The following is a 26,339-nucleotide window of genomic DNA, read 5'->3' as shown; positions in this document are numbered from 1 at the left end:
ATCGAAGAGATCGATCAAGAGTCGAGACGAGCTGCGTTCCGAAATTCACTGCCAATCTGCCAGTACTAGAAACCTATAGTTCACGTGACATATCTCGTAGATTTCTAGCACTAGCACATTAGCAATGAATTTTGGAACGCAGTCAATTGATTGCAGCGATGGCGGCCGATCTACGATGGTTCGCTGTCGATAAATGTCAAATATTATCAACGAAGATCGCGGAGTAGCGAGCGATTCATCGTTCGACGTTCCCGGTCGTAGAGATGGCCGCAAAGGAATCGGCCGTCATCGTCGAGACGATCGACGACGGTATAGCTGAGCCCGGGATCGAGCCCGGTGCCTCTACGGAGACGATGCTCGTCACCACTGATAGCTTCGACGAGTACGAGCAGGAGATGAGCAGTAGCATCGATGGTGACAGGCAGATGAAGGAGAGCATCACCAGCACCATCTCCGAAATCCAGGTGGACGATACACAGGACATTCCTATCGCGCCAAGCCCGCGAAAATCCGAGAAGACGCTCTCTCTTGACGATACCGAAACGGACGTTAGTTTGTAACTTCCCTGCATTCGTTATCGTATTGCGTATCGCGTATATTGATAAATCGTTTCGAATGTGAATAGTACGATTTGTGTTTTAGGACGACGTCGCACACCGTTTGGGCCAGAGTAACATAGACGGAGATCCGTTGCGTTGCAAAACGTGGCTGGCGCAGAAGAAGCACATCTTTATTCTGAGTCAGGCGGGAAAGCCGATATACTCTAGGTACAGTTCAGAAGACAAACTAGTCACGGTTATGGGAGTTATGCAGGCTTTAGTGTCGTTTGTTCAAGCGGGCAGCGATATGATTAGATCGGTACACGCGGGCGATACAAACTTTGTTTTCGTTGTGAAGGGTCCATTAATTTTAGTGGCAGTGTCCAAGACATTGGAAAGTGTACCTCAGCTCACTTTACAGTTAACGTACGTGTTATATTTAAAAAACAATAATCTTGATAGAATATATCATCTGATATTTATGCGCATATATTTATTTATTGTAGATATGTATATAATCAGATAATCTCTGTGTTGACACAGTCTCAGTTGAATAGAGTATACGATCAAAGAAGAAACTTTGATCTACGAAGATTACTAACCGGCAGTGAAAGACTGATAGATCATTTGTTGAATTTTATGGATAGAGAGCCAGCTTTTTTTTTAGGGGCCATTAAATGTTTGCCCCTACTTCCTTCTATGAGAAGTTCCATTACGCAGACCATCATTCAAACATGTGCTAAAATTAAGGTATAAAAAGCATTAGAAGAATACTTGCTCATTTCTGAAATTAATATAAATATTACGTTATTAAGTGGAGAAACATATTTTTCAGAATTTAGTATTCGCAATACTTCTAGCTAACAATCAATTGGTAACATTAGTCAGAATGAACAAATTTTTTCTCCATCCAATGGATTTGCATATAATACAAAATCTGGTAGACAGTTCAGAGTCGCTAAAAACTGCGGAAAGCTGGACGCCGATATGCCTTCCGAAATTTGACTCCAATGGATACATGCATGGTCATGTTTCTTATCTATCAGAAGATTGCCAGGCGTGTTTATTATTACTCACTGTCGATAGGGATGTATTTTTTGTACTGTCGGATGCCAAGCAAGTAAGAATTATCGCAAATCGAAATGAATTGAATAATGAAAAATTTAATTCATATAAATAATATGAATTTATCGATGAACTCCTCCTATAATAGAAAATTGTGGAGAAATTGCGCCGAACGAATTGCTTAGAAGCGATAAACGAGTCGATGAACAAACCGACGATAACGACTGCCGACATCGGATTACCCGAGATGCGACATGTTTTGTACAAGTGCAAAAGTACCGCACAATTTTGGAGTCCTGGGCTTCAACCGCCTTACACAACGGATGAAGAAATAGAACGGTAAAATTTACAAACTTGTTCAATAAACGGCTTGTATATAATTAAATCCTGTGATAAAACAAAATTTTTTCAGATTATTGGGGCTTTATCAGTGTTTACATCACAGACTACATTCTCCTAGTCGACCCTTAAAACTAATATTCCAGCAGCTGGATAAGGAAACAATGCTAGCATGGGTGAGAGAAAAAATTATCTCCAATTTAATCGCCAGATTTCTTGTCCTTTGGTTATATATATATAAATATACATCTTTTCTTTCTCTCTTTAGATTGCTTCTGGTTTTGAACTATATGTAACGTTTGAGCCTCTAGTAACAAAACCGGATGCTATCGAGGCAGTGAGTAAACTATTAAAGTGGATAAAGAAGGAGGAAGAAAGATTATTCATTCTGAACTCGCCTACATTTTAAACATTACCAGGTCTTTTCTTTTTTTTTGGAATATAAGAATATATAAAAGTGATATAGAAACGTTTGAACGACCAAACGCATTATGAAATGTGAGAAATGCATTAAGTGTAAGAGTTCCAAAGCAAAACATTATCGTTAAACATTATAGTTTCTAAGAGAGCAAGTATATTGTTATTATTCGTCCACTATTATGTATCAATACTGCTCACTATTTTTTTATTTAATGGAGCAATTGTAATATAACATAAGTGATATGAAAATGTATATACATATATTTGAATATGTTATACGGATTCGATTCCGGATACATATTGTGATTTTAATACCGAATTCCTGTAAATGTGTCATACCGGCGCTAACTACATTCAAACAATGATGAGAATAAGAAAAAAAATCACCAATTTATTCATCTCCCATTCACTCGATTTATATAAGCACTCGATCAAAAGACTGTACTTATCATTTTAATGCCTAGTTCTGTCACGTTCTCTTCTCCGATCTCGTTCTCTTTCTCTTTCCCTCTCCCTCTCTCTGTCATCTCTTCTATGACGATCCCTGTCTCTATCTTTATCTTTATGCGACGATGAGTGAGATTTCGGTGATCTGCTGCGTTTACGCTCCCTCCTATCTCTGTCTCTGTCCCTGTCCCTTTCCCTGCTTTTTGATCTCTGCTTGTCCTTTTCGATTTTCTTTTCGGATCGAGAATGTCTCTTGTCTCTATCCCTGTGACGATCTCTCTCCCGTTCATGATCGTCCGGTCTCTTGCGCGGTGATTCCTTAATAGGTAGAATTTCTTCTTCCTCTGACGATTCGATACCGTCATCCATATCGTCTTCTAACGCCGATATCTTTGCCTCTGTTTGATATAAATGATTACATTTATAATGAGATATCAAATTGTATTATATCCATTAATTGGAACTGTAAGTTAGTATAGTATACCTAGCTCGTTATTCTCTTCTAAAACATATCTTTTTTGAATTCTTGGTAAAATAACATCGCAACACCTTTCTTCCCTGAGGAGATGATCGATAAATTCGTCCATGTGTACGAGTTCAAATACACCCTGCTTATTTTGTATCCTAAGCTTTCTGTTATCGTTAAATAATGGTTCGAGATATTTGTAACAGTCCAAGGAAGAGCCGGTCAACCTCATGTACAGTGCACCCAATGCGCGAACGTATTTAAACTCTTCGTTTTTTATAAACTCGACTATAATGTCTTTCTCAGGCTGTATTTGAAGCATTTTTAATATGAGACAGAGGAATGGCGTGGGTTTCACATTGCCGCCATATACTCCTCCTACAAATCTATAAAAAAAAATATTAAAATTAATTAGAAAATATCATTATTATCCATAAATGTTTATCTAGTAAACGATTAGAAATTAGAATAATATTATCGGCAAAAGTGATATTCGTAAAGGTTATGTTTTGATTTTATTAACCTCAACTCCATCGCCTTGTCTACCAGCAATTCCGCTGTCAATGCGAAACATTCTTCCTTCCAGTATTTGGAGTCGTATATCCGAGATCTAATAATCTTTTCCACTAAATATTGCGGATTTGTTCCGCGAATAGATTTAGCGTCTTTCACGGTGCGGTTCGCCATTTTAGAATTTTTCTACGGAGCTTTGATAAGAGGTCACCAGAGAGCGCTGGAAATATATTTTGCGCGGCCAATACGACTTTATTGTATTCGATGCATCCGTGATAAAAGGCGATAAATCTACCAAGAGAAAGGAACATACATCACACATCATACATCTGTGTTTAAAAAATTTATTATTAAAAAAGGTATTTTTCTATATTAATATAATTTTTCTTTCAACCTTAACATTAATATTCTTTAACATTATTCTCTCTCTCTCTCTCTCTCTCTCTCTCTCTCTCTCTAATTGCAAGAGATAATATATATATTTTAAAAATAAATTAAATTACGCAATAAATAATATTTCCATCATAAATATTATTCTCGTATAAATACGAATGTTACCTATATATCGATTAAAGAAATATATATACATATGTATATATACATTGGAAAATAATTTTTAAAATTTATAAATTTCGTGGAATATAGCCGTTATATATGCAAATGAAGAAATCCATTCCGACAAAACTAGCCATATATATATATATATATATATATATATATATAAACCGGTGTGCCACCTTTTCGATGTCACACCTTTCTCTTCTATAAGATTCCGTAAGGGACCATTCACAGCGGACCCCTCTCCCCTCTCCCTCACTCTTTCTCTGTCTCTCCTCGTAGACTCACCTGGCAACCTGAGACTTACCCGAACGGCCATCTTGAGGCGCGCCGTTGTATCGCGCTCCTCGTCTTTCTCCCGGGACGAGACACTCCCCGCTTGTCCTTGTAACCGGTCGCTTGTCGCATGCGCCGCGTGTGTGCATGTGCAGGCTCTCGACGTGCCAGCCAGCCAGCGAGCAACAGTGATCACGCCGGTAACGTTCCGATCGCGCAGCCTCCACCTGGCTCCTCCTTCGCGCATTTCGATAAGGACCTGCGTCGGTGACGTCACCGATATCCTCGTTTAAGAACTTTTCGCGAAAAGTGTCCGGCTCTCCGATTGACACGGTGAGTTGACACGGCGTCGAAGTCATACGCGAAGAAACGTTAATCTTATGTTAATAGATCGTCCCGTTTTCTTTGTGAATAGACAATTATTTATTTATTTATTTATCTTTGGTTCTAGATAAAGTATGGATATATGCATGATATGAATTTAATTACGAAGCAAATCATAATCGATCAGACTCGTCGTTAATTAATTTTCATAATCTTGCGAGGAATCCTTTAACAGGCTTGATTTGTTAACAATTTACTCTGCATTCCGTAGTGCATTGTTTGAGCAGAGGAAAGGTGCCTGTTACTACCAATTTAATGACTGGTGAACGCGACCTGGGCAAATGTCACGGACAACGCTGACGCGAATACGATCGTGCTATCATTGATTATTCTGGAGTACGGTAGGACCGAAGAAACAACCAGGAAACGAATAAGAGGATCCGTGCCCTATTGTGAAACTCGAGACCAGTTCCACGATCCCGAAAGATATCCACATCGGACCATTCGGACCCACGAAGGGAGAGCGTTCTTTGATCGCGAGAAATCGTCGCGGTTGTGTATCGTTAAAGCAGCGAAAGTACACGGTTCTTTGTTCGCGCGAGAAAAGTTTCTCGCGCGAATGTGACTCGCGCGTGTCTAATACACGGTTATTCCATTGTTATCGAACAATCGGACGGTGGTGAATATATTCCGAGATCGACGACCTCTTCCCAGGTGTGATAACCGTTCGGCTTAGTGCGAGGAAACTCGGCATGTTCTATGAATTTTCATCTTTTCCGTTGATCTAATCGGCAATCTTTCTCTAACGTTCCGTTGTATGGAACTTGTGGGAGTTCACGGTTGAATGATTTCACGAGGAAGAACAAGCGTTTTTCGACAATCGGCCTCGGTCAAGACATCAAGTTTGTTGACGGCAAGATCGACGATCGACTTTGCGACGACACCAGGATGGGTTCCAAGATCGAGTACGTAGAATCTTCGCACATGTACGCGACCAATTACATTCGTAATTCCAAGGCGATCGGCGTGCTGTGGGGTATCTTCACCATATGCTACGCGATCATCGGTGTAGTTGCGTTCGTTACGCCAGAATGGCTCGGCGATCTCCAGCACGAGAATCCCGGAAGATTCGGTTTATGGACCAGATGCAGCTACGGTGGAAATGGTACGTTCGCATTCTTGTACAATTTACTATTTTATATATAAAAAAGAATTTCTTTAACTAGTTGAAAAGATTATTAGAAAATACATCTATTTTATTAATCATAATTTAATAACGTTATAATAATCTATACATCATATGTATTGTAATTTTTAAAGTAATATATGTATATGTAATATTAAATATTGTATATATATATGATAGATTTTATTTTTATTTTTTATTACTTTCCATATTATTTCTCTTAATATTATCAACATTTCCTGTTAATAATCGGTAAAAATATGTTTCAAAAGTTTAAAAAAGGATTGATTAAATATTTTTATGGATTATAATTCGAGATGTTTGATACTCCATATTATAGGTGAGTTAGGCGAGGAATGCATCGGCCGATTGGATGATTTGTCGACAATCGCCAACGTTCCCTTCCGAGCCAGCACGATCCTAATCGGTGTCGCGGTGCTGATCGCGTTATTGGCGATCTGCGCGATGCTGATGTTCTTCTTCTGTCAAAGCACCACCGTTTTTTACATGTGCGCCTGGATGCAAGTGGTATCAGGTAGTTAGCCTGTTATGCATTGTAAAAAAAAAACGTTGATTTCTACATTCTCGCGTCGAGAGAGGCTTTCCGGAACGCGCGCAAACGACGCTTCTATTTTAGAAAGTGCAACGCCAGCTAAGCCACCTCTTACAACCTATTACTGCAATCTCGACAGTAATTTCTTATCAGCGAGATGCAATTGCAAATTGCACCGATACGCCACGCCGGGCCCCATTCGAGGGGCCGGGAAATGACGTAATCGCTCCGCTTAATGTGGCATTTATATCGATCGGTTTCATCTCCGTCAGGTGGGGATCTTAATGCGATTTTTAGAATGATACCGATCGCCACCGGAAATTATTCTCGTGTCACGGTTTCGCGCTCGCGAGAAAGCTCTTTCGCGAAAATTTCGCCGAGAGATCCAGGTTGTTAAGAATAATTATAAATTTAAACATTCACGATATCAATTTCGCGTGATATCAACACGCTATTTGAATAAATGTCGTATCGATATTTTTACTAGATTTAGAAAGCGCGCGGTAACCGCAAGATTGTCCAGCTTGTGCAACAACTGAAGTAATAATAACACAGCATTGCGAGAATAATCGTTTCATTCATGGATGACGCGCTGTCAAACAAGACGTTCACGTCAACTGAACCGTTATAAGAGCTATTTAGATAATTCTGTATACTTTTTCTCGTGGTTTTTTTTTTTTTTTTTTTACCATCAACCATTAGAAAAAGCACAATAAAAACTTAACTTTATTAGCTTTATTAAATTTTTAAAAAAATTTTGTACATTTGGAATTTTGAACAAAAAAATACTTGGAAGATCAGAGAATTTCTTTTACAAGACTTTAATAGATAGTAGGTACATGCTTTTACTGACTCTATCAGGAATCCGTTTCTGAATAGGCGCGTTGCTAAAACACAGGGTCTTTTTAGACGCATGCCATACATGTACGAGTTGGATATCTCATTGCTTCTTGTTTTGCAATCATAATCGCGCATGAACGTCGCCAGCGGGTCGCCAATGACTCGTGGCGAAATGTAGAATAGACCGTTATAACGTGCCCAAGTCTCTGCATATACCGTTCGTCAATGTCTCTATGATTAACGCAAACCGACTGTTATCGAATCGATATTCCGTTGCAATAACTTTGTATTAAGATTTTATCTCTCTGTACGCAGACTGCTTTCTGCGGCTCTCAATTGCTTGGATTAATTTTATCGACGTATAGCGAAATGTATTCAAGTTAATATATATATTTTCACATTTCATTGACCTATTCCGTTAATTATGACAATTCGCTTCTCGATATTCTTATTTAAATTATGCACTTAATCTGCATACTTAAATAGTAAAGTTTTTGAAGTTATATTTTATCTTTTAGTCGGAAATTAAGTGAATTTACTTCATTTATGTATATGGTATGTTTTTCAGTTACATATAAAACAACACCAATACATAACAAAGCGATTAATTTGCGAAAATTGCATAATATTGCGTTGCGCGATGTTGATGTGCATATAATCTGTTTAATGAGCGTAACTTATATAAGCCTAACTGTCTCTCTAGCAATAAAGTTTCGGCGTATTCATTGCAAACAAGTTAGCGTTATATGGGTCAAGTCACGACAGTGAAAGGTGCGCTCGGTCTTAGCATGAAACACGAATAAGGTAAATGTATCACCGAAAGACAAGACGTTTTAATTATAGTAAATTATAAAGATTCTCTGTGTTTTTTAGAGTGTAACGTATGTCAAAGCTTGTACGTCGAGATCACTCGTCGGGATATCGTCGCATCGTGGAAAACGCGGATCGCGTTACAAGTTACAGAGTTGTACCAAGTCCCTTTCACTACCAGGGCCTCTTTTTCTGCGCGCAATCACATCCGTATTGCGCACGCATAAATGCCACGAACACTGCCTACGTTTCATAGATTGCGGATGTAAATGACAGAACCGCAAAGAGGAGAATGACAAATCTCGTCGAGACATATAATTAAAGTATCCGACTTGTCAATAAGCCGAGGAACATTGATCGCTTAGCGCTTATCATTAAACTAATTTTATGCTTTTGCACGTAACGTATAATTACCTCGGAAAAGAGAAAAATTTAATACTTGTACCGCGAAGCTAGCGATATTTCCGTCTAATAGCTTCGAGTGAGATCGCCTTGTAAACGTAATTGAATATCGTCTTATGCAAGTGAAATAATATTCCAAACATTCTTTTCAGCGATCTGCATGGCAGTCGGAGTTTGCATCTATCCTCTGGGCTGGGATTCGCCGGTGATTCGCGCCGTATGCGGCGCAGCTGCGTCTAGGTGCGTATTTTTGTAGCGTATATATATTTATACATAGAAAATAAAGATTTAAAAATAGAATTAAAACAAAAGAAATATTTTTTGGAATAATTTCTTTCACCAAGTTTAATCTAAATCTCAATAGAATAAATACAAATGTGTTATTACTTTACGTATTATTTACGTACTATTTTACGTGTTATTTTCTATTTTGGTTTATTTTGTAAAATCATCAAATTCTGTTTAGAATTTTCGACAAAAAGATAAGAAACTTTCTTTTCTCAGGAGAAAGACTTTTCTTCGATGTGAGAGAAAATCGACTCTAAATTCATCAAAAAATATATATAGCTAATATAAACTATCATCAATCATACCTTGCACGAGTACGCTTTATTGTATTAAACTTCTTAATTAAATATGTGCTCGCAAATTATTGGTGCAATGCGATAAGTAGCTATTGCATTAAGAATATAATTGCGATTATAATAAACGTGAGAAAACTGGCAATTAAGAAGTTATTCGATAGATACAATCCTGGTGCCTGTGCCGTAAGATGGGCGATACCGCTCGCTGCGATTGCGGCTTTGGACGCGGCTACTTTGTCGGCGCTTGCCTTCATCCTGGCCTCCAGACATGTAAGGCTGCAACCTGAGCCTTTTAATAACGGATCCCTGTACAAAGGTAATTAGCTAGCAATTCTTTGAACATTCTTATTAAATTTCGTTAATTACATTTGCGAATAAATCATCTGTTTTTGAACCTTCAATGAAAAATACTGTATCTCTCACTATTAATAATGTCAATTCTTTTATATCTGTTTCAGGCGAAGTGAATCCAGGCTACATCAATGAGGCTCAGAGCGTAGCTGGCTCCCGCAAGTCCCTGTCTTTAAGACCGGTCCTTCTAGTGGCACCGCCTGAACAAGACCGCTACAGCGAGCTCTCTAGGGCGAAGTCGCACTCGCATCATAGTTTATACACTCCGGCACCATCACATCCGGTGCACACCATGTCGACAAATACTCTCAATCATTCGCAGCATAATTTCCAGCTCTGAGATAGTCAATCGTAAAAAAAAAAAAAGTTATTAAATAAACCTGTATATAGTCTGCCAGAGACATGAAAAAAAGCGATATTGTACATAAAAAGAAATGACTGGTGGATAATTTATGCGCCCTAACTTGAACGGACAATCGCTCGGGTTATTTGCATTTGCAACGTTAAATGTTTTACCAGGAATAGAATCTCTATAACAACGAAACTATATATAAGACAGATACAATGACAGAAATTTTTTCTCAGCCACTAAATATTCATTATTGTTTTTGTGCCGTGAATATTATTATATTTATATATGTATATGTATTCATATATCTCATTGATATGTTGTCTTTCTTAGGCTATTGAGAAACTCTCCCTACATATATATACAATTATTACGTATAATTATTATAAAGTTCTCTAATAAAGATTATAGAAGATCTATTACATGAGTTTTAAAATGTTTATATCAATTTGTAAAATGACCTCTTTATAATAAGAAAAATGCTTTTTTCTATTTAAATCTTTTCTAATCTCATGCTTGTGTTTATATATTAATGCGTGTCATGTTAAATTGTGTTAATTATATTAAATCAAACAGTTATATATTTCTCTAAGAATCGTGTATTAGATTTTCTAAATGTATTGAATTATATATAAGTTAAACGCGATATATAATTCGAAAGAAAATTATTATATATAGAAATTTTATATGAACACAATCCGTGCCGTATTATCGGAGAGCAGAGAGTATATTCATGTTATATAATTATTTAAGTCCTTAATTATTGTGACGTATCTTTACGATATAGTATCGAAAATAAAATTGTGTGAATCAATTTTTTTATTACGATTTTTAATTGATTCGACGAAAAGACGTAAAGTTTATATGTAAAAAAAACTTTCCTCTTGTGGGTGTCGCTAATGTCTAATAAAAAAATAATGATTATTCATAAACTGTTGGATCGTAAAACTCGTTAAATTATTATTATTACATCGGCTTCGATGTGCGTTTTGGTATGCAACACTATTCCTGCATCACTATCGTTCTCTTGTAACTCGTTGACGTATGCATAAAACATGCTGAACATAAAAACGTGCAAGGCAAACATGGCATATATGTCACTTTGACTAGTGTATTTAATGATATTATACAGGATAAGTTTATTACGAGTATTAATTAGTCGATAACTTGCATGATTTTTAGGCGACAGTCTTCGTAGGTCTGCTGTGCGGCGATATTTTAAAGTTATAACGAATCACCTGTAATATTATATCTGGAAAATCTTCTCGGCATCTCGTGTTTGATTCAGCACCGTTGATTCAAATCGCCGTTTAATTTATTTCTCGTTTTTCCTTTTTTTAATTCTATAAATGTGTAGAGATTATCTTTAAAGTCGTTTAGAGACCCACGAAAGGCTGTTCGCTCATAATTATTATTGTACAGAACTAATATTCTAATTATATCAGATCTCTCTATATGAGCATTCTGTGTAATGTAAAACTGGCAAGTACTTTCTCATAGTAAATCTAAATATCATCTTCGACTGATAGAGATTTGAATCGAGATCTTATCTGATCTTTTTTTTTAACTTGCGAATAATTTGTCAAACAAAATGCTCACTCGTATAACTTCGCATTATCTAAATCTAAAATAAATATTTCAAGCCTACACGAATAACGGGTCTTTTCCCTCTTGGGATGTGTTTCACACTCATCTTAAGGTCTAATAATCTCCGTGTATGGCAAATAAAAGAAAAGGTTTGAGCGTTAGCGATAACTTCCGCTTATGTAAATTAGCTTAAGCGCACCCAGGTTTCTCCCGCGTTTCCCTTTCTATGCGGATATTGTTAAGCCAATTTGTGGTGGACAAAGAAGATTCATTCGTCAAGTAAAAGAAAGCGTGCGAGAAACGACATCTCTTTCATGGTTCTCGTGAGATCGAGACATCAGCTCGAAATAGCTCACGAACGCGCGCAATCGGCAGGCGCGAGACAGCAAAGCGAGCAAATCGTTCGACATTAAAACACTGGCGTTTTTATAGTGCATTAATTAGTCCGCGATGAGAAATGGGATGTAAAGGTTTACAACGTTGTAAATGCAAAAAGAGATAGGAGAAAGGAGGAACCGACGCGGCTGCTCGATGTAATGTCGCTGTTTAATTCCTCCTTTTTTTAAGCGAGCGACATATCGTCGTATTTTACAAGGTGTACACACGGGACATGTCCATGTATGACACCCTCGACCGAATCGTTTATGGTTTTACTGCTACGGCTCCATCCGCATGCTTTACGGCCGTTTATTTATTAGGCATTTCATTTAATTTCTCGATCCTACACACTAGCATAACGGCATCGCAGCGGCTATTTCGCACCGGGCTCTAAAGTGCGAAGAGTCACAATAGAGACGCGTAATTGCCCATTCGACGTTTCGGCGAACAATACGCGAGCGGGCAGTCGAAGATGTCTAAAATTTAGTAGATTATTCAACCTAAATAAAAAAAATATCAAAACTTTTGCTGCCGACTTTTATTAGGCATCGTATCGTGTTTATTTTTTCGTGTCGGTGGGCGCGAAATCATATCTCGATTAATTCTTTTCAAAAAGCATGTGCGATAATGTCGAATTTCATCGCGTGACATAGCGGTCTGGAAGTGTTCAAATTATTGCGTTACATCAATTACGCGTGAGGAGGAACTGACGACGTTAATTGATATTTCACTGTCGGTGACGAATTCGACGAATTGTAAGATAAATCAGTGAAAGCAGTAAAAAAGAAAACTTTCCGAATTTCCAATTACTTCGCATGGTCGTAACTGGCTTCTTTTATGTCAAACACACAAGTTTAAGCAAAGTCTTAAATTCTCGATGCGATTAATAGTCCTGTATTCAATTGCCGATGAGAATAACACCGGCGTTCGAAAAATTATAGCAACGCGGAAAAAAATGGAAAAAATAATTTAATTATAAGTTAACACACAAAGAAAGATTACGTATACTTCACTACGCATTACAAGTTACAATCGATAATTACAGTCATTGATTCTAACATTACGTATGGCTTCGCGCGTACCATTTCTCTTATTTTACTTCACAAAACGTTCTCTTTCGAAGGAGAAAACTTCAACTCAATCCGCTTCTAATCTCTTCCATCAACTCCTACGCTTAATCGATACTGTAAGTTAGACACTTATAGGACATTCGCTACTCTCATTGTACCCGCAAAGATTATTCATCACAGGTGCAAAGAAATAATTCTCAAGTTATATATATCAAGGTAGTATGTAAGCCTTCAATTTTCATTGAATGCGTTTCGCATGTATCGGTCAGTATTTCTCTGCACCTGGCAATACTACACACGTACCTACAGCCGAGATGTACGCCGTATAACGTTCGCCCGAACGGAGATTCATCATCAATGATTATCACGATATAGTTTGCGTTTTGCATAAATACACAACGCGCCTTATCCCGAAAACTCGCGTGTTTGGGCGCTACAATATTCTTTTACATCTCCTTACTGACGACAACGCCGCAGGGTTGCACCACACCGATATTGGGCAATCTCGGCCTCCTGGGTGGAGATTTGCTCTCATCCTTCTTCAATAACTCTTCTATCGAGTAGGGATTCTTCTTCTTCTGCGGCTGCGGCGGCTGATTTTCCACCGCTGCGCTTTCGTTCGTCGTCGTCATCGTCATCGTGCTCGGACTCATGTTCTTCGCCTCGAGAATCCTGTGTGACATAGAACGATCCTGTTTCTCGACGATTGATAACGGGCTCTTCCGCGAGTTATCCAAGTTTATGGCGTGCGAATTGGGCGTGGCGTGCCTGACGAACGCACTGCGATCGCTGCCGATTTTCTGGCTGAGTTCTAAAATGATCGGTGTGCTTCGAAAGGACTTGTAATGATCCTGCGAATCGACAAGATTTTCGTCTAGGTCGCTTTTATCCAACGAATCATCGCTACCGGCCGTCGAGCTTGAGCTCGACTTTAACTCCAGCTGACTCTGCGCGCCGTTTTGTTCCGACAGACGTTCGGCATCCAAAGGTCTATAAAAATAAATTTATAAATGCGTTTAATTAAAATATACACATCTATCGAATCGATTATGTCATTGAATTAATTCTAAATTTAGAGATCGACTTACGCGAATGATTGCATTCCGTGTTGCAAGTGCAGAGTCGTAGCTTGGTAGAGTGATGAATAAAAGCTTTGATTCCAAGACGGTGTGCTGGTATTGCTGTTGTTTGTGGAGATGTGCAGCGGACCTAGGGCACCCGGGTAGAACAACTGATAGTCGGTTCTCATGAGTGTATCTGCGAAAAAGAAACAGAGCAATTACATATTTTTGAATCGCTTCAGGGAAAGAAAGTTATTCAATAAAATTCCTCATTACAGACATCGTTACAATTAAAAATTTATGAGAAAATATACGCGGACACGCGTTTTTCTACCATGTATAAAATCTTTAATTTAATATTAAGAATCATTTATCCTGCAGAAACGTCGATATATGTTATCTCTCTCCTTTTCCATTCTGAAGTTATTTGCTGCAATAGATTCATCACGTATGAGACATTTTTATTTGTTAATAAATCTAATAATATGGAGCTCTCTCATAATATTTTACTATCGACAAAAATAATAAATATTTTTTTATCTTGATATCTGTTTTGTTTATAAATTTTATTCCAAACTAGTTTTCGTCTGCAATTTTTTAGTTGCATCCGATTGTCTTTTCCAATTTATATCACAAACGTAAAGATATATTGTCTGTGAAATAATAATTTATCTCTTCTCTAGATATTAGCTGTCACTCGTGATTTAGCTATGGTTTAGGAGAAAGATGAAGATGAGAGAATCCGGAGAGCTCGTTTCGCAATTAGCTGCTCAAAGCCGGTAAATTGAGCACCGCTTCCAGCATCCAGCAGCGGCACAAATTACGAAGCAAATTTTCCGTTTCGACAGCGCGGGATTGCGTGCCCGCTGCCTGCTCTGCGTGGCTTTTGCTGACGAGTCAATCACGGCAACGGGGTGTCTCGAAATTTTCCCCCTTTCCTCCCCACCCCATGTTCATGTTCACGATCGCTCACCCTATTCTTCTCCTCCGGCTCGCTGGCCGTCGTCGTTTTCGGACATTTATCGTCTTTCTTCTGAAAATAACCGCAAGAGAGAAAAAAAGGAAGAGGAATCCCCGTCGCCGCGGAGCAATTCCACGCTAGGGACAGGTGTTTAAGGCGTCATTAGTCTGTAATGGTGCACTCGTAGCAACAACGTAGCTTTGGCCTGCATATAATGACTCACGAAGTTTCGTATAGCCGAGAATAGACGTGGCCGCTCGTCCCTTTACTTCCCTTTCTCCCTCGATTGCAATCTATCTCTCGTCCATTTCTCTTCAGTTTATAAAATCGACATTGTGTTCCGTCATGACAAAAGATTGCCCGCGATCTTTTAGTAACGTCGTCGATCCTCACCTCTGGTTCCGGCGTTCGACGGAATTTGCGTTGCGTATCCGCCGGATGTGCCGCTCTCGATGGCGGGGATATCTGTGTGGAGTCCGCCGCCTCTGAGAATACGATTGACCGAAGATACGGATGGTAAGCTCTGGGGGTCGCAAGCACCCTGGCGCGCGAGCTGCTCGCGAATCTCCCAGGCGAACATCGTCGGCTGTTCCTGCTTCATTCTTAAAATCTTCTTCACCACTGTTGGTGTGGCCACTTGCTGCAACAGTAGATTAGAAACATAAATAATAAGAACGAAAAATGAAAATTTCAAGATGAGAGAAAGAGAGATCGAGAGAGCTAATAATTTCCGTTTCGTCAATTTTTTTATAACAGAAATTGTGTTTTACTCGACATTTATTTCGCACGCAAATTCTCGCTGTAAATAAACTTTCTCATCAATTTCCGTGACGTCCATCTTCCGTAAGGATGTTTATCGGTCCCAGGATATGTGTGCTGTTGTTAATCATATTCGCGACTGGTCTTTCTTTTTTCTTTTTTATAACGCGCGTTATCTCATCGACAAATTAACGTAAAGTACGGTCACACTGTCGTCAAAACGGGCCGCACGCGCATATGTCGTTCACAGGTGAAGAGCACCGACGGGGTTGTCGATCGAGATAAGCGAGGGGAATCCGTCCGGTGGTGGGCGAAGATAGGTGTACCCCGCTTTATTTCGGTTTAGCCCCGGTTCACCCGCGGTAACGGGTTGGCCGGTTGGTACCGTCCGTCGTTGGTGCCGTTGATGCCGTTGTAGCCTGCCACGAGGCCCACCAACCGGTCGTTCCTTCAAAACTGAAGGGCTCCAGCGGTGCTCAATCTGGCCAATTTGACTTGCAAATGAACGGTAATGGTACGCGGATAATTTTATGCTAACGCGATGGAAATGTTATTCCGGCCGTACAGATTTCGAGATCGCCGATCTTCTTGAGGAGCGACAACACGGGTGCGAGCGAGAGATGCGCCGAGATTTCGCCGGGGAAAGGTAATCATCATCTTCACGGGCCCGCGCAGGGGTCCGGGTTTCTCTTTCTCTCCGCGAAGAGATACGTATGTACGTATCACGAGCGGAACGATATCGCCGAATCTGTCGATTACCGGGCCGATCCATTTAGCGAAGAGGAGGAGGAGATCGATACCTTGACGTTTCGCACGTCGGTAATCCGTGCTCGCGTGGGGCCGATACGATCTCTCTCGGCAAATTGTTTGGCAGAGGAGCGGAATAAATACTCCGGGTGTGTGCAACCGGACAATAATCGATACGATCGGTATAAAGACAGACGGTGGACTGTCGACGCGTGTTCAGCAGTGTTAAGAAGAATTATAGGTCTCGAATGACGATAGGATCATTATACGAATTCTCGCGTGATTGCTTGCCCAATTTGGAGTCGTGTTCTCGTTAACAAAAAAAAAAAAAAAAAAAAAATGTTGATCATTTACACTTAATCTCTATCGTAAATCAACTTCGATTAATAGCGAAAACTATTTTTATTTCGAATTTCAGAACAATCACAATATCGCAAAGACTGTCAAGATATCGAGCTGGAATATCGAATACGAGCCACCGTCTTTCGCAAGTGCAAAGCACCACTGTCAAGAACGTTTAAGGGCTAATGAGAAAGAGGAAGAGAGAGAGAGAAGTGTCTAATAGTTCGAGGGGGCTAGGACAAGCATCGCGTGCTCCCGGGAGCGTCTCAGATTCTAATCTGACACTTCCGTCGTCGTCGTTGCCACAATTACCCCGGGGTCGGACGATATATACGCGGTGCCTCCTCTAATGCGGGGACCCTCGCGTCGCCGGGCACACCGAATGCGCGAACACGCATGTGCATACACGTGTATGCGTGTGACCAATGGAGGAAATTGGCCGGACAGGATGGACATGTGGCACTAAACGTTAGATAACCCGCATATACCCGGGCCGCGCGTACAGGTTGACCGACTCCGGTAATTATCGCGCTAAAGTTGCTACATGCGCCCCGAACGCGCCGGTTCGTCAACGATAAGGATGACGACGGACGTCGACACTTTTCGCCCCATTTTTTCCCATGCTTCGCGTATCGATTGCGAACGGAACGATCAAAAGTCGATAATATCCAATGTTTCATCAATTTCTTACAACAAAAATTTTATTTTACCAGATATATTTATTTCGCACGTAAATTCTTCGCTGTAAACGAACTTTCTCATCAATTTCCGTGACGTGGAGAGATTTCCGAGAGCTATGGGCGTAAAGAAATTCGATAAAATAGGATAAAATAGCATAAAAAAAAAGAGTGTGAAAGGGATGATAATCTGAAGAAAAAATTGACGTCAACCCGATACATTTTTTTATCTTTTAAATAATGTAAAAATCCCCTTTCTCTAAATCGCGGGTTGTGTCAACTATACGGAAACTGTCGCACGACGTTGCGCGCGTCCGTGGAAAACGAGACGATGCCGCTAAATGGCTAAATCATACGTCGAAAAATAAATACGCACGTCCGCGGGCGGGGCCGATCAAATACGAGCGAGATCTTAATTGCCAGATAAACGGGGGCGAAACGTTCGAGAGCGTGAATTGTATGTCGAGAAAATGGATGGGATGTTCCCCGACAGATCGAAGCCCCGTGACAATAATCGTATCACGGGAACACGGTGTTCCCCTCTCTCCCTCCCCTCCTTCTCCCCTCAACACTTTCGAGAAATCCGCGATCGCAAATCGGGGGGGATGGGGGATAAACGGAACGATGCGTATTCCGCGTCGAGGAGTTATCCGTGTGTCATATGTATTATATGGGAGGGAGAAACTTGGCGATTCTTTTCCTCGACGTTCCACTTTATTACCGCTTTGACGCGGCCCGTGCATTTTTCATGAGACAATTTTCTCTGTCATGTCGCCGACCCATTATCCAGACGGGTATCGCATTGACGCGCGCGCGTACAAGAAAGTGAGAGAGAGAGAGAGAGAGAGAGAGAGAGAGAGAGAGAGAGAGAGAACGAAGAGAAAGTACGCGGACATGCCTCGAAAATGTTATGTACCCGGTACCCGGTACCCGGGGTAACACGTGTAGATTCGCCGATAATCGGTCGATTAATTTCGCGGGATCGCACGCTAAATGGCATCGCGCGACGCGCCGAGACGGGAGAGATCGTGTGTACCGCAGGTATTATATGGTATACACATGTTTTATATATTACACATCTCGCGCTCTCGAAAGCGAATTTAATTAAACGCCGCTCCGATCGGAGATCCTATTGCAAATTCATCCGTGATGCGCGCCTTGAAATAAAACGCACGGCGAATCTGACGCGCGCGAAGCGGCTTCATCCGTTACCGATGAAGGGCGATATCGTGGGATATGCGGCGAAGAGAGCGCGGAAAGTCGTAATAACAGACTCAAAATGGGAAGTAACGTAATCTTGACAGGGCACGTTCATCTCGCATTACTCAGCAATAAAATCGGAACATTCTCCCCTTGATGGAAATCGACGTGATGGAAGGAATGGGGGGGAGAGGAGGGGGGGGGGATTGAGGGAACGGTTAAATGTCAGTTCTTCAAGATTCGACGAGTTAATACTGCCAGGCAATCAAAGGGTTTACCTAGTAGCCATTATTTAATTATCGGCGTAATTTTAAGAGAGCCACTCTTATGGACGAGCGGAATAGTGACGAGCCACCATGCCGATTATCTAACGATCATCTCGAGAGGAGATCTTTTGTGCGAACGACAGGCGGGAGGGCGGGTGTGCGTCGCGAGGCGAGAAGCTCGATTCTTTGTGCGCGCACTCATTTCTCGACGACGATATTTCTTTCTAATTTCTCACTCAAATTACCGTTGTTTTGTCGCAAAAGAAAGAAGAAAGAAAAAAAAAAAAGAAAAAGAAAAAGAGAGGAAAAGGAACGGGCCGATCATAGAGAACGGTTAAGAAAGACTTCGGGACCTCAGGAGCCACGTATTAAACGCGCGATCGTTATTTCGCCATGAGACTATTTTGACATACGTAAAATAAAACCGAACCGCCGCTAATGGCGGATGATGACTATCGTTTACATGCGCGTGTAATCGGTTCCCGCATAGCCGGAATTTAAATGCCTCTTCAGAGTTTCTACGGCATCCCCCCCCCCCTCTCTCTCTCTCTCGCTCTTTCTTTCTTTCTGACTTCTCTCGCCGGTGCATCAAATTCGAACTTGAGGAAGGTCGACGCACGCCGACGCGCGCAGCATTATTAAAATAAATTCATTAAGCCGAAACGCGTTTACGGAGTAACACTGCACGGTCGGCGGGTCGTAAGAAATTCCCAGTGCATGCGCACCGTGCAATTATATTGTCATTAGCGGCATCGTGTATGTGCGCGATACATCGCCGCTGTATTGGTGCGGCTTCGCGATACACACTCGGTAGGCGAAATTGGCGTTCTCGGGAGAGACGAAACGGTGGGACGCGCGTGGTAAAAACTGCGACTCGTCGTTAAATTTCGTGACGGAGAGAGAGGGAGAGAGAGAGAGGGAGAGAGAGAGAGAGAGAGAGAGAGAGCGGGATTTTCGCGAGTCTAAATCGCGCTTGTGCGATTTTATCGTCTTTTACGATCGATGACAATTTCGCGAAATTCATTTCGAGCGCGAATTCGCGTGAAAAGGGTGAGGCGAGAGGCGGTCCCTTTTCGGATATCGATCGATAAGGAATTGATTAATATTCCAAGATGGCATCGAAATGCGTCGTTCGATGCGCTAAGCTAAGTCGGCGATATGTTGTCAGCGAGAAAACACGTGTCAAGAAGGCCATGAAATTATGTAAATGCCGAGTCGTGCGTGGTGTTGCGATAATTGCACGCACGCTCAAAACGCAGCCCTTATTTAAAATCACATCAGGAATGTCCGAACGCGCGACTTTGCGCGAGGAGAAGAGAGGGAGAGAAGGTAAGGGGGATGGGGAACGACCTCTCATCACTGGCATCGCTCGCTAACGCATCTCGGATGCCCGCGATCGAGCTCGTTTTCACGTGCTTATTTTTCCGGTAAATTTTATTTTACAAGTTGGGCATTTAATCAAACTTCTTTCAACAGTACATTGATTTTAAATTAAACGCGATATATTTAGTATAGTATTTTTGTTAAATTTTCTCTGATTTTACCTTTCATTTTGCAATTAAAAATTCTAGAAAATTTTGAGTATGTTTTCCTTACAGTTTCTTTCTAAATTTTTTACGTTTTTACTAAAGCTCTATGCTTTTCTAATAAAAGTCTGATCTATAAATTTTTGACGTTTTATAAAAAAGAATATTACACGTATATACACATTTTCCTGAAAATGGTAACGAGATCTTACCTTCGTCTTGCTTCCGCCAATGCTGCCGGGCCGGATACTTCCCGTCTCGTAGAATCTCGTGAGTATCTTGGAGACGCAGCCGTGGGACACGAGTAGCTGCCGCGAAATGTCGCACGGCCTGACGCCGACCATGGCGAGCTGCACGATCCTCTGGCGCACGCAGTCCGGCAACGGTCTGCCGTTCACGAAAACGCCGCCTAATTGATTTACCCCGGCTTGTCCTGGAACAATCGATCGCGATTACACCGCGGTTAATAAAGCGTAATAACGATGACGCGCCGATAAAGGAGCCGGAGTCTGCGACATCAAGCTGCAAATTCGAGATTTCGCGGCCAAAGGTGTTTATCGATTTAGGGGACGGACAAGTCGGAAATATCCGCTAATAGTGCGCTCGCGATCGTCCGGGAAGGTCGGCAGGTGCATTTTTTGGCACGCGGTCCTGGCTAGCCCTCTAATGACATCGTTACGACGAATATCACGGAAAGGACCTTCCCTCCCTATCCTTCCATCCGTCCTTTCTGTTGGCAGAGGCAAAGACGTGTCATTATTTTCCGTAATATTAGGAAGGAGATCGTGTGTAGCGATTTCACAGCGAAATCCCGACGACTCCTTACTCCTCGAGGCTCATTTGTAATTAACGTGGAATCAGGTGAGCATTTCGCTGCTCTTGTGCAACCTGAATTACGAGACAAACATATTAAATGTTCGTTAACATATACGACAACTCTTGTCTCGACACTTATGGGCGTACGCTTTTTACGAAATGTATTTTATTTATTTCTCGTGTAAAGACATCGCGCGTAAATTATTTTCTGTCTGTTGCGCGATTATTATTTCGCCAAAAGTTTCTTCAAAAACTTCATCAAATGTTTCCAAGTATATTGTATAATTAGATGATATCTATTCTCTTTTACTGTTAATCAACTTTCTGTTTAATAAAACTTCGACTTTACAACTTCGAGGTTCCGGAAACTAATAAAATTAACATAACATTCTGACGAAGATCTTGGATGTTTAGACTCATCGCAGATATTGACAAGAGAATCCAGTCGTTTTAGAGATGTAGCTGTCGTCTTTTTTTTCTTTTCTTTTTTATATATTTACACGTCCATAAAAACTTTAATCACGTAATTCGTACTCACCGGCTTATTGCAATGTGCAGATTTAAATGACAGTAGGTGGCAAATTATTTATGTATTACACGCATTTCTACGACACGTACGTTTTGTATAAATCAATTGAAACGCGCGCGAGCTCAAGATTTTATAAAATCGAAACTATTCCACAAGCGGTATCGTAAAATTGTAATGCCAAGCTCGTCTCACGTGGATAAAAACGATCACCGATCGATCGATCACCGATTTTATGTCCGCTATAAAGAGAATGAGCGCTTAAACGATTCGCAAGTTTCACACGCATCAAAAGGCGAATAATATTTAAGTTGTACGGTAGTCTCTGTTTATTTTTTTTGGGCACGCAAATTACATGAAATCGTCGCCTAGAGAAACAGGAAACAAATTGTCGAATCGAAACCGCGTCATAAATCTTGGTTGCAAAAAAAGACTTCGATTCTCGATTAGTCGATAATTCGTATCGCGACCCTTAATCGATGGCACAACTATTACACGCGATTCGCCTAATAATTCTATGGAGATTTCTGTCGATTAATATTTAATTGGTGCCCCGTCTATCACTGTTCTTTAATTACAGAAATTGATTTGTTTTCTGATCTATCAAGAATTATAGAGATTTATTATTAATTAATATAAATGTTAATATCAATAAGGAAGAAAGGTTTATAAGGCGAGAGGAATTTTCCGCGCTTACGACTTACATCGATAAACCGAGGAAATAATATATAATCGTCGGTCAGATATATAAATTTAACGAATAATAACACGTAATGGGGATAATGGGATTTTATTCCTCAGCGATTATTCTCGACGCAACTGAGATGAAGCCTAAGAGGGGCCTGACACAGAAGCGGCGTTACTAACGACGATCCTTTCCCTCCCTTGAAGGAATATAAAAAGTATATAAAAAGGATAGAAAAAGGCTTGCGAAAATATTAAATGCCACGGGCAACCTATATAAATCGAGCCACGCGCCTTCACGTAAAAGACGGATGCACGAGAACGAACTGTGCGCGCCGGAGGACGATCGCTAATTATTATCCGCGCCGGCTAATTATGTCATTACCAGCACCGATCACCGACAGCACCGGACCGGACCGGCTCGAGAAATAATGATCCGAGGACCAAAGAAAAGATTTTCGTCAATCTTTTCCACTGCCATTACGTTCGGATTCCTCGAATCCCGCGGCTTTTATTTAGCGCTTTACCAACTAATTGACGGACGATCGCGAAGTATATATTCCCGCCACGATTCTTACTTCTCGATGAGACTTTTATGCTCTGGAATGATCGAAAGATCAAACGCGATTATAATCGCGTAACGTCGACTTTCGTGTCTGCGAAAGTTATCCGATTTAAGAGAAGACACACAGCCTACAATTTACGTGAAACTTATTTTTAAGATCACTCTTTGAAAGATTTCACATACAAGATCGCTTTTGGTTTCTTTCTTCTCGAATAAAATTATATTTTCCCTTACATAAATTTATTTTCTCATTAGTCATTGCGACTAATGAGAAAATTAAGATTGGATATAAGTGGCCGTTGGATATAAGCGTTGAAATAAACGGTAATCACCGCAAAAGATCTATTATGTTCCAGACACAAAATTACGAAACGCCGCTTTTATAATTTTATAACGTCGCGAGTGTACGTGACACTCGCAGCATTATGGACGTACAAGGTGGAAATTGCTGATAATAACCATCAGTCGAAGGTGTGACGGATTGTCCTTATTGGATAATTTAAGGGTCTCTCGATTGGCGTGACAGGAACACATCGGTAAGACCTGCGACTCATTTTCGGGGAAGAACTTATTACGCTTCCAGCTGTAATACGCGTCTCACGTGCTCGTGTACGTATTTTAATTAAATTATCAATTATACTGTAAGTATCTAATGCATATACGAAAAGATTTTTCTATCGATAAATAAATATTATATGATATATTTAATTGCGCGTTGGCAGAATGCTATTTTACGGACTTCCTGCTTTGTACGCTCTACTAAATTAATAATTTTTTTTCTCGAGTTTCTCGAGTAATCGATTAATTATTTGTCCCTTAATGTCTTCCATTCGCTCTGCCGAGCTCAATCTGTGACGCGATTGCACCAAGATTATACACGCTACGCGTTTCGGACGGATGTGACGTGACGCGAAGCGACTGACGCACAGCGGGCCAAATTATTATTACGGCAAAAACCGGCCGAAATGTCTTTATCTAAGTGCAAATCTGGATCCGGCGGATCCGCCGAAATAATGGAACTGCGCTTTAATGGCGTGGCTTCTGGTTTCGCGCATTGTACGTAGCACAGACCACTAGTTTATGCGAAACAAAAACGCACGCGCCAACATCGAAATACCGGAAATGCGCAATCCGCAAAACGGCCAGACTCGAGATGGGGATGGAGTGCAGAATTAGGAAAAAAAAAAAAAAAAGACGAAACGCGCTATAAATTCTGATGCGAACATGACCGCGAGACGCGCGGTTCAAGTAACTGTTTTCTGCATTAACAGGACGTTTGCAACAATTAAAAGCGCGATAAACCGCGCGCTTGTCGTAAACGGCGAATCGAATGTCTAAAGGATCTATTTCGGATCGTTAAATGTATATTACGCTTACTACCGACTTTGCCGACGCGATGAGTATCTTGGATATTTTACGCGAAATATATCCCAATTTTTCAGAATTATCTTCTTCTTTTCTCCGCTTTTATCATAGAAAAATTATTTAATTTATATCAATAAATTTTATATGCAAGGTGTTCCAGGTCAGGTCAATTAAAAAAGAAACTTCAGGATCTTAATAGGATAAATTGAATTTGGAACAAAAAGTTCCTATAAACATCAGATCCGGAAACGTTTCGTTAAAAAGTTATAGCTAATAAACTCTCTGTAAGTAATTAGTTATCAAACTTTAATAAAAACATCTTCGAAAGGTGGTTTTTTTCAAGTTTCTGCTCTTTTCATTGTTTAAAGCTTATTTTCTTTTATCAGAATTAAATGAAATTGGTGTAATTTAGTTTGTTATTTAATTACCCGTCAGATTTATTTCGTTATTTTTTTTTTCAAACGAATGAAGGATTTTGTAGTTATTTTTAAAAATAATAAAAAAAAGAACGCGATTTCTCTCGAAGTTTATTAGTTATAACTTTTTAACAAAGCGTTTCCGGACTTATGTTTATCAGAACTTTTTTGTTCCATATTCAATTTTCTATAAGATCCTAAAGTTTCATTGAACCTGATTTGGAATACCCTGTATACATATAAACGTCTTTTACAGATTCTGGGAACCTGGATATTTTTTAAGAGTATCGCTTATTTCTTCCGAAATGCCAGTTGATTTGTAAGACGCGCTTGTTGCGTCTGACCTTGATTAAACCTTTCATCGATACTATGGTGATTCTATTAATAGAAATTAAAAAGATTTTATGAGCCGAAACGCTGACACTCATACATAATTCTGCACAAATTAGCTATTTCGACACTGTTTTTTTGGAATTGACACGATTTCACCTTGATTCTTGATTCATCGTTGACGGTAGACAGCTCGTTAAGTCATTAATAATAAAATAATAAAATAATTTAGAATTTTTCATTTTCATTACACACATATTATACGCATGTTACACTATTCTATTCATTTCCATAGAAAGAATATGTCAAGTGTCGATTTACACGTATCTGTTTTCAGGGTTGGGAAGTAACGCGTTATTTGTAACGTCGTTACCGTTACAGTTACTTTTTTTCAGTAACGATCGTTACTTTTTTCTGTTTGTAACGGTAACGGTAACGTCGTTACATTTTTACAATAACGGTAACGAATTAGCCGTTACTCCTATCATTATTTTTTGGTTCTTTATTATCTTATATCTATTCAATAGATGTATTTTTTGAAAAATATTTTGTTGCCTTCATAGATTGCATTCTGATAGTCATTGCCAGTACTGAAAATCTATAGTAACGTAAATTATAGATTTTACGATACTGACAGTGAATATTGGAATACACTCTTAATAATAAATCAATATTTCTCTTATCAATATTTAAAAACAATATTTGATAAAAATTTTCGACAAAATTGAAATTTGTAAATTACAATTTAAATTCCTATAAAGATAAGTGTATTAAAAAGTAAAGATATTAACATAAAAAATTAGAATCATTAAATAAGTTTAATATAAAAAGAGGCTCGCTATATAGAGACTAATTTAGAATTTTTAATTGTAACATAGATTATTATATTTAATATTGATTATTAAATAATTTTATAATCTAATATCTAATAGCTTATTTTAGCATTACAAAAAACAAAAACATAACGAAAAAGTAACGAATCGTTACTTTCTAGGTAACGGTAACGCGTTACTTTTATAGAATAACGTTCCCAACCCTGTC

At 39.8% G+C, this 26,339-nt stretch overlaps 4 protein-coding genes across 8 annotated transcripts in view; 2 read left to right on the top strand and 2 right to left on the bottom strand.

The window, feature by feature from the left end:
- The first annotated feature begins 149 nt into the window (after positions 1 to 149).
- Mon1 (vacuolar fusion protein MON1 homolog) lies at positions 150 to 2,755 on the top strand. The gene is made up of 7 exons (XM_070300338.1): positions 150 to 548; positions 643 to 965; positions 1,046 to 1,289; positions 1,375 to 1,659; positions 1,753 to 1,943; positions 2,017 to 2,119; positions 2,212 to 2,755. The coding sequence occupies exons 1-7, from the start codon at positions 264 to 266 to the stop codon at positions 2,350 to 2,352; spliced, it is 1,572 nt and encodes a 523-aa protein (XP_070156439.1). The 5' UTR covers positions 150 to 263; the 3' UTR covers positions 2,353 to 2,755.
- On the bottom strand, positions 1,030 to 4,745 carry Prp38 (pre-mRNA processing factor 38). 2 transcript variants are annotated; one of them, XM_070300349.1, is made up of 5 exons: positions 4,655 to 4,745; positions 3,800 to 4,080; positions 3,295 to 3,662; positions 2,813 to 3,208; positions 1,030 to 1,275 (listed from the first exon to the last, which is right to left on the bottom strand). In XM_070300349.1, the coding sequence occupies exons 2-4, from the start codon at positions 3,961 to 3,963 to the stop codon at positions 2,817 to 2,819; spliced, it is 924 nt and encodes a 307-aa protein (XP_070156450.1). In that variant the 5' UTR covers positions 3,964 to 4,080; positions 4,655 to 4,745; the 3' UTR covers positions 1,030 to 1,275; positions 2,813 to 2,816. The 2 variants fall into 2 exon arrangements, with proteins under 2 accessions (XP_070156450.1, XP_070156448.1); XM_070300347.1 differs by lacking the exon at positions 1,030 to 1,275 and having other exon boundaries at positions 2,735 to 3,208; positions 4,655 to 4,744.
- Lhfpl (LHFPL tetraspan subfamily member 5 protein) lies at positions 4,063 to 11,534 on the top strand. 2 transcript variants are annotated; one of them, XM_070300350.1, is made up of 7 exons: positions 4,063 to 4,148; positions 4,630 to 4,956; positions 5,219 to 6,112; positions 6,474 to 6,668; positions 8,891 to 8,978; positions 9,484 to 9,638; positions 9,781 to 11,534. In XM_070300350.1, the coding sequence occupies exons 3-7, from the start codon at positions 5,896 to 5,898 to the stop codon at positions 10,011 to 10,013; spliced, it is 888 nt and encodes a 295-aa protein (XP_070156451.1). In that variant the 5' UTR covers positions 4,063 to 4,148; positions 4,630 to 4,956; positions 5,219 to 5,895; the 3' UTR covers positions 10,014 to 11,534. The 2 variants fall into 2 exon arrangements, with proteins under 2 accessions (XP_070156451.1, XP_070156452.1); XM_070300351.1 differs by lacking the exon at positions 4,630 to 4,956 and having other exon boundaries at positions 4,092 to 4,148.
- The window catches only part of Poxn (Pox neuro), a 66,162-nt gene continuing 50,736 nt past the window's right edge, over positions 10,914 to 26,339 (bottom strand). For all 3 annotated transcript variants that reach the window (XM_070300346.1, XM_070300345.1, XM_070300344.1), the window contains exons 3-6: positions 20,809 to 21,029; positions 15,473 to 15,719; positions 14,146 to 14,314; positions 10,914 to 14,047 (exon numbers count right to left, since the gene is read on the bottom strand). In XM_070300346.1, coding sequence (XP_070156447.1) covers positions 13,504 to 14,047; positions 14,146 to 14,314; positions 15,473 to 15,719; positions 20,809 to 21,029 — 1,181 coding nt within the window. In that variant the 3' untranslated portion in view covers positions 10,914 to 13,503. The remainder of the gene's footprint in view (positions 14,048 to 14,145; positions 14,315 to 15,472; positions 15,720 to 20,808; positions 21,030 to 26,339) is intronic.

Source organism: Polyergus mexicanus, unplaced genomic scaffold (genome assembly GCF_030449975.1).
Source record: "Polyergus mexicanus isolate NDT 795.1 unplaced genomic scaffold, iyPolMexi1.0 SCAF_8, whole genome shotgun sequence".
Classification (NCBI taxonomy): domain Eukaryota; kingdom Metazoa; phylum Arthropoda; class Insecta; order Hymenoptera; family Formicidae; genus Polyergus; species Polyergus mexicanus.
The sequence above is the reverse complement of the archived record's forward strand: the minus strand, read 5'-3'. Positions and strand labels throughout refer to the sequence as shown.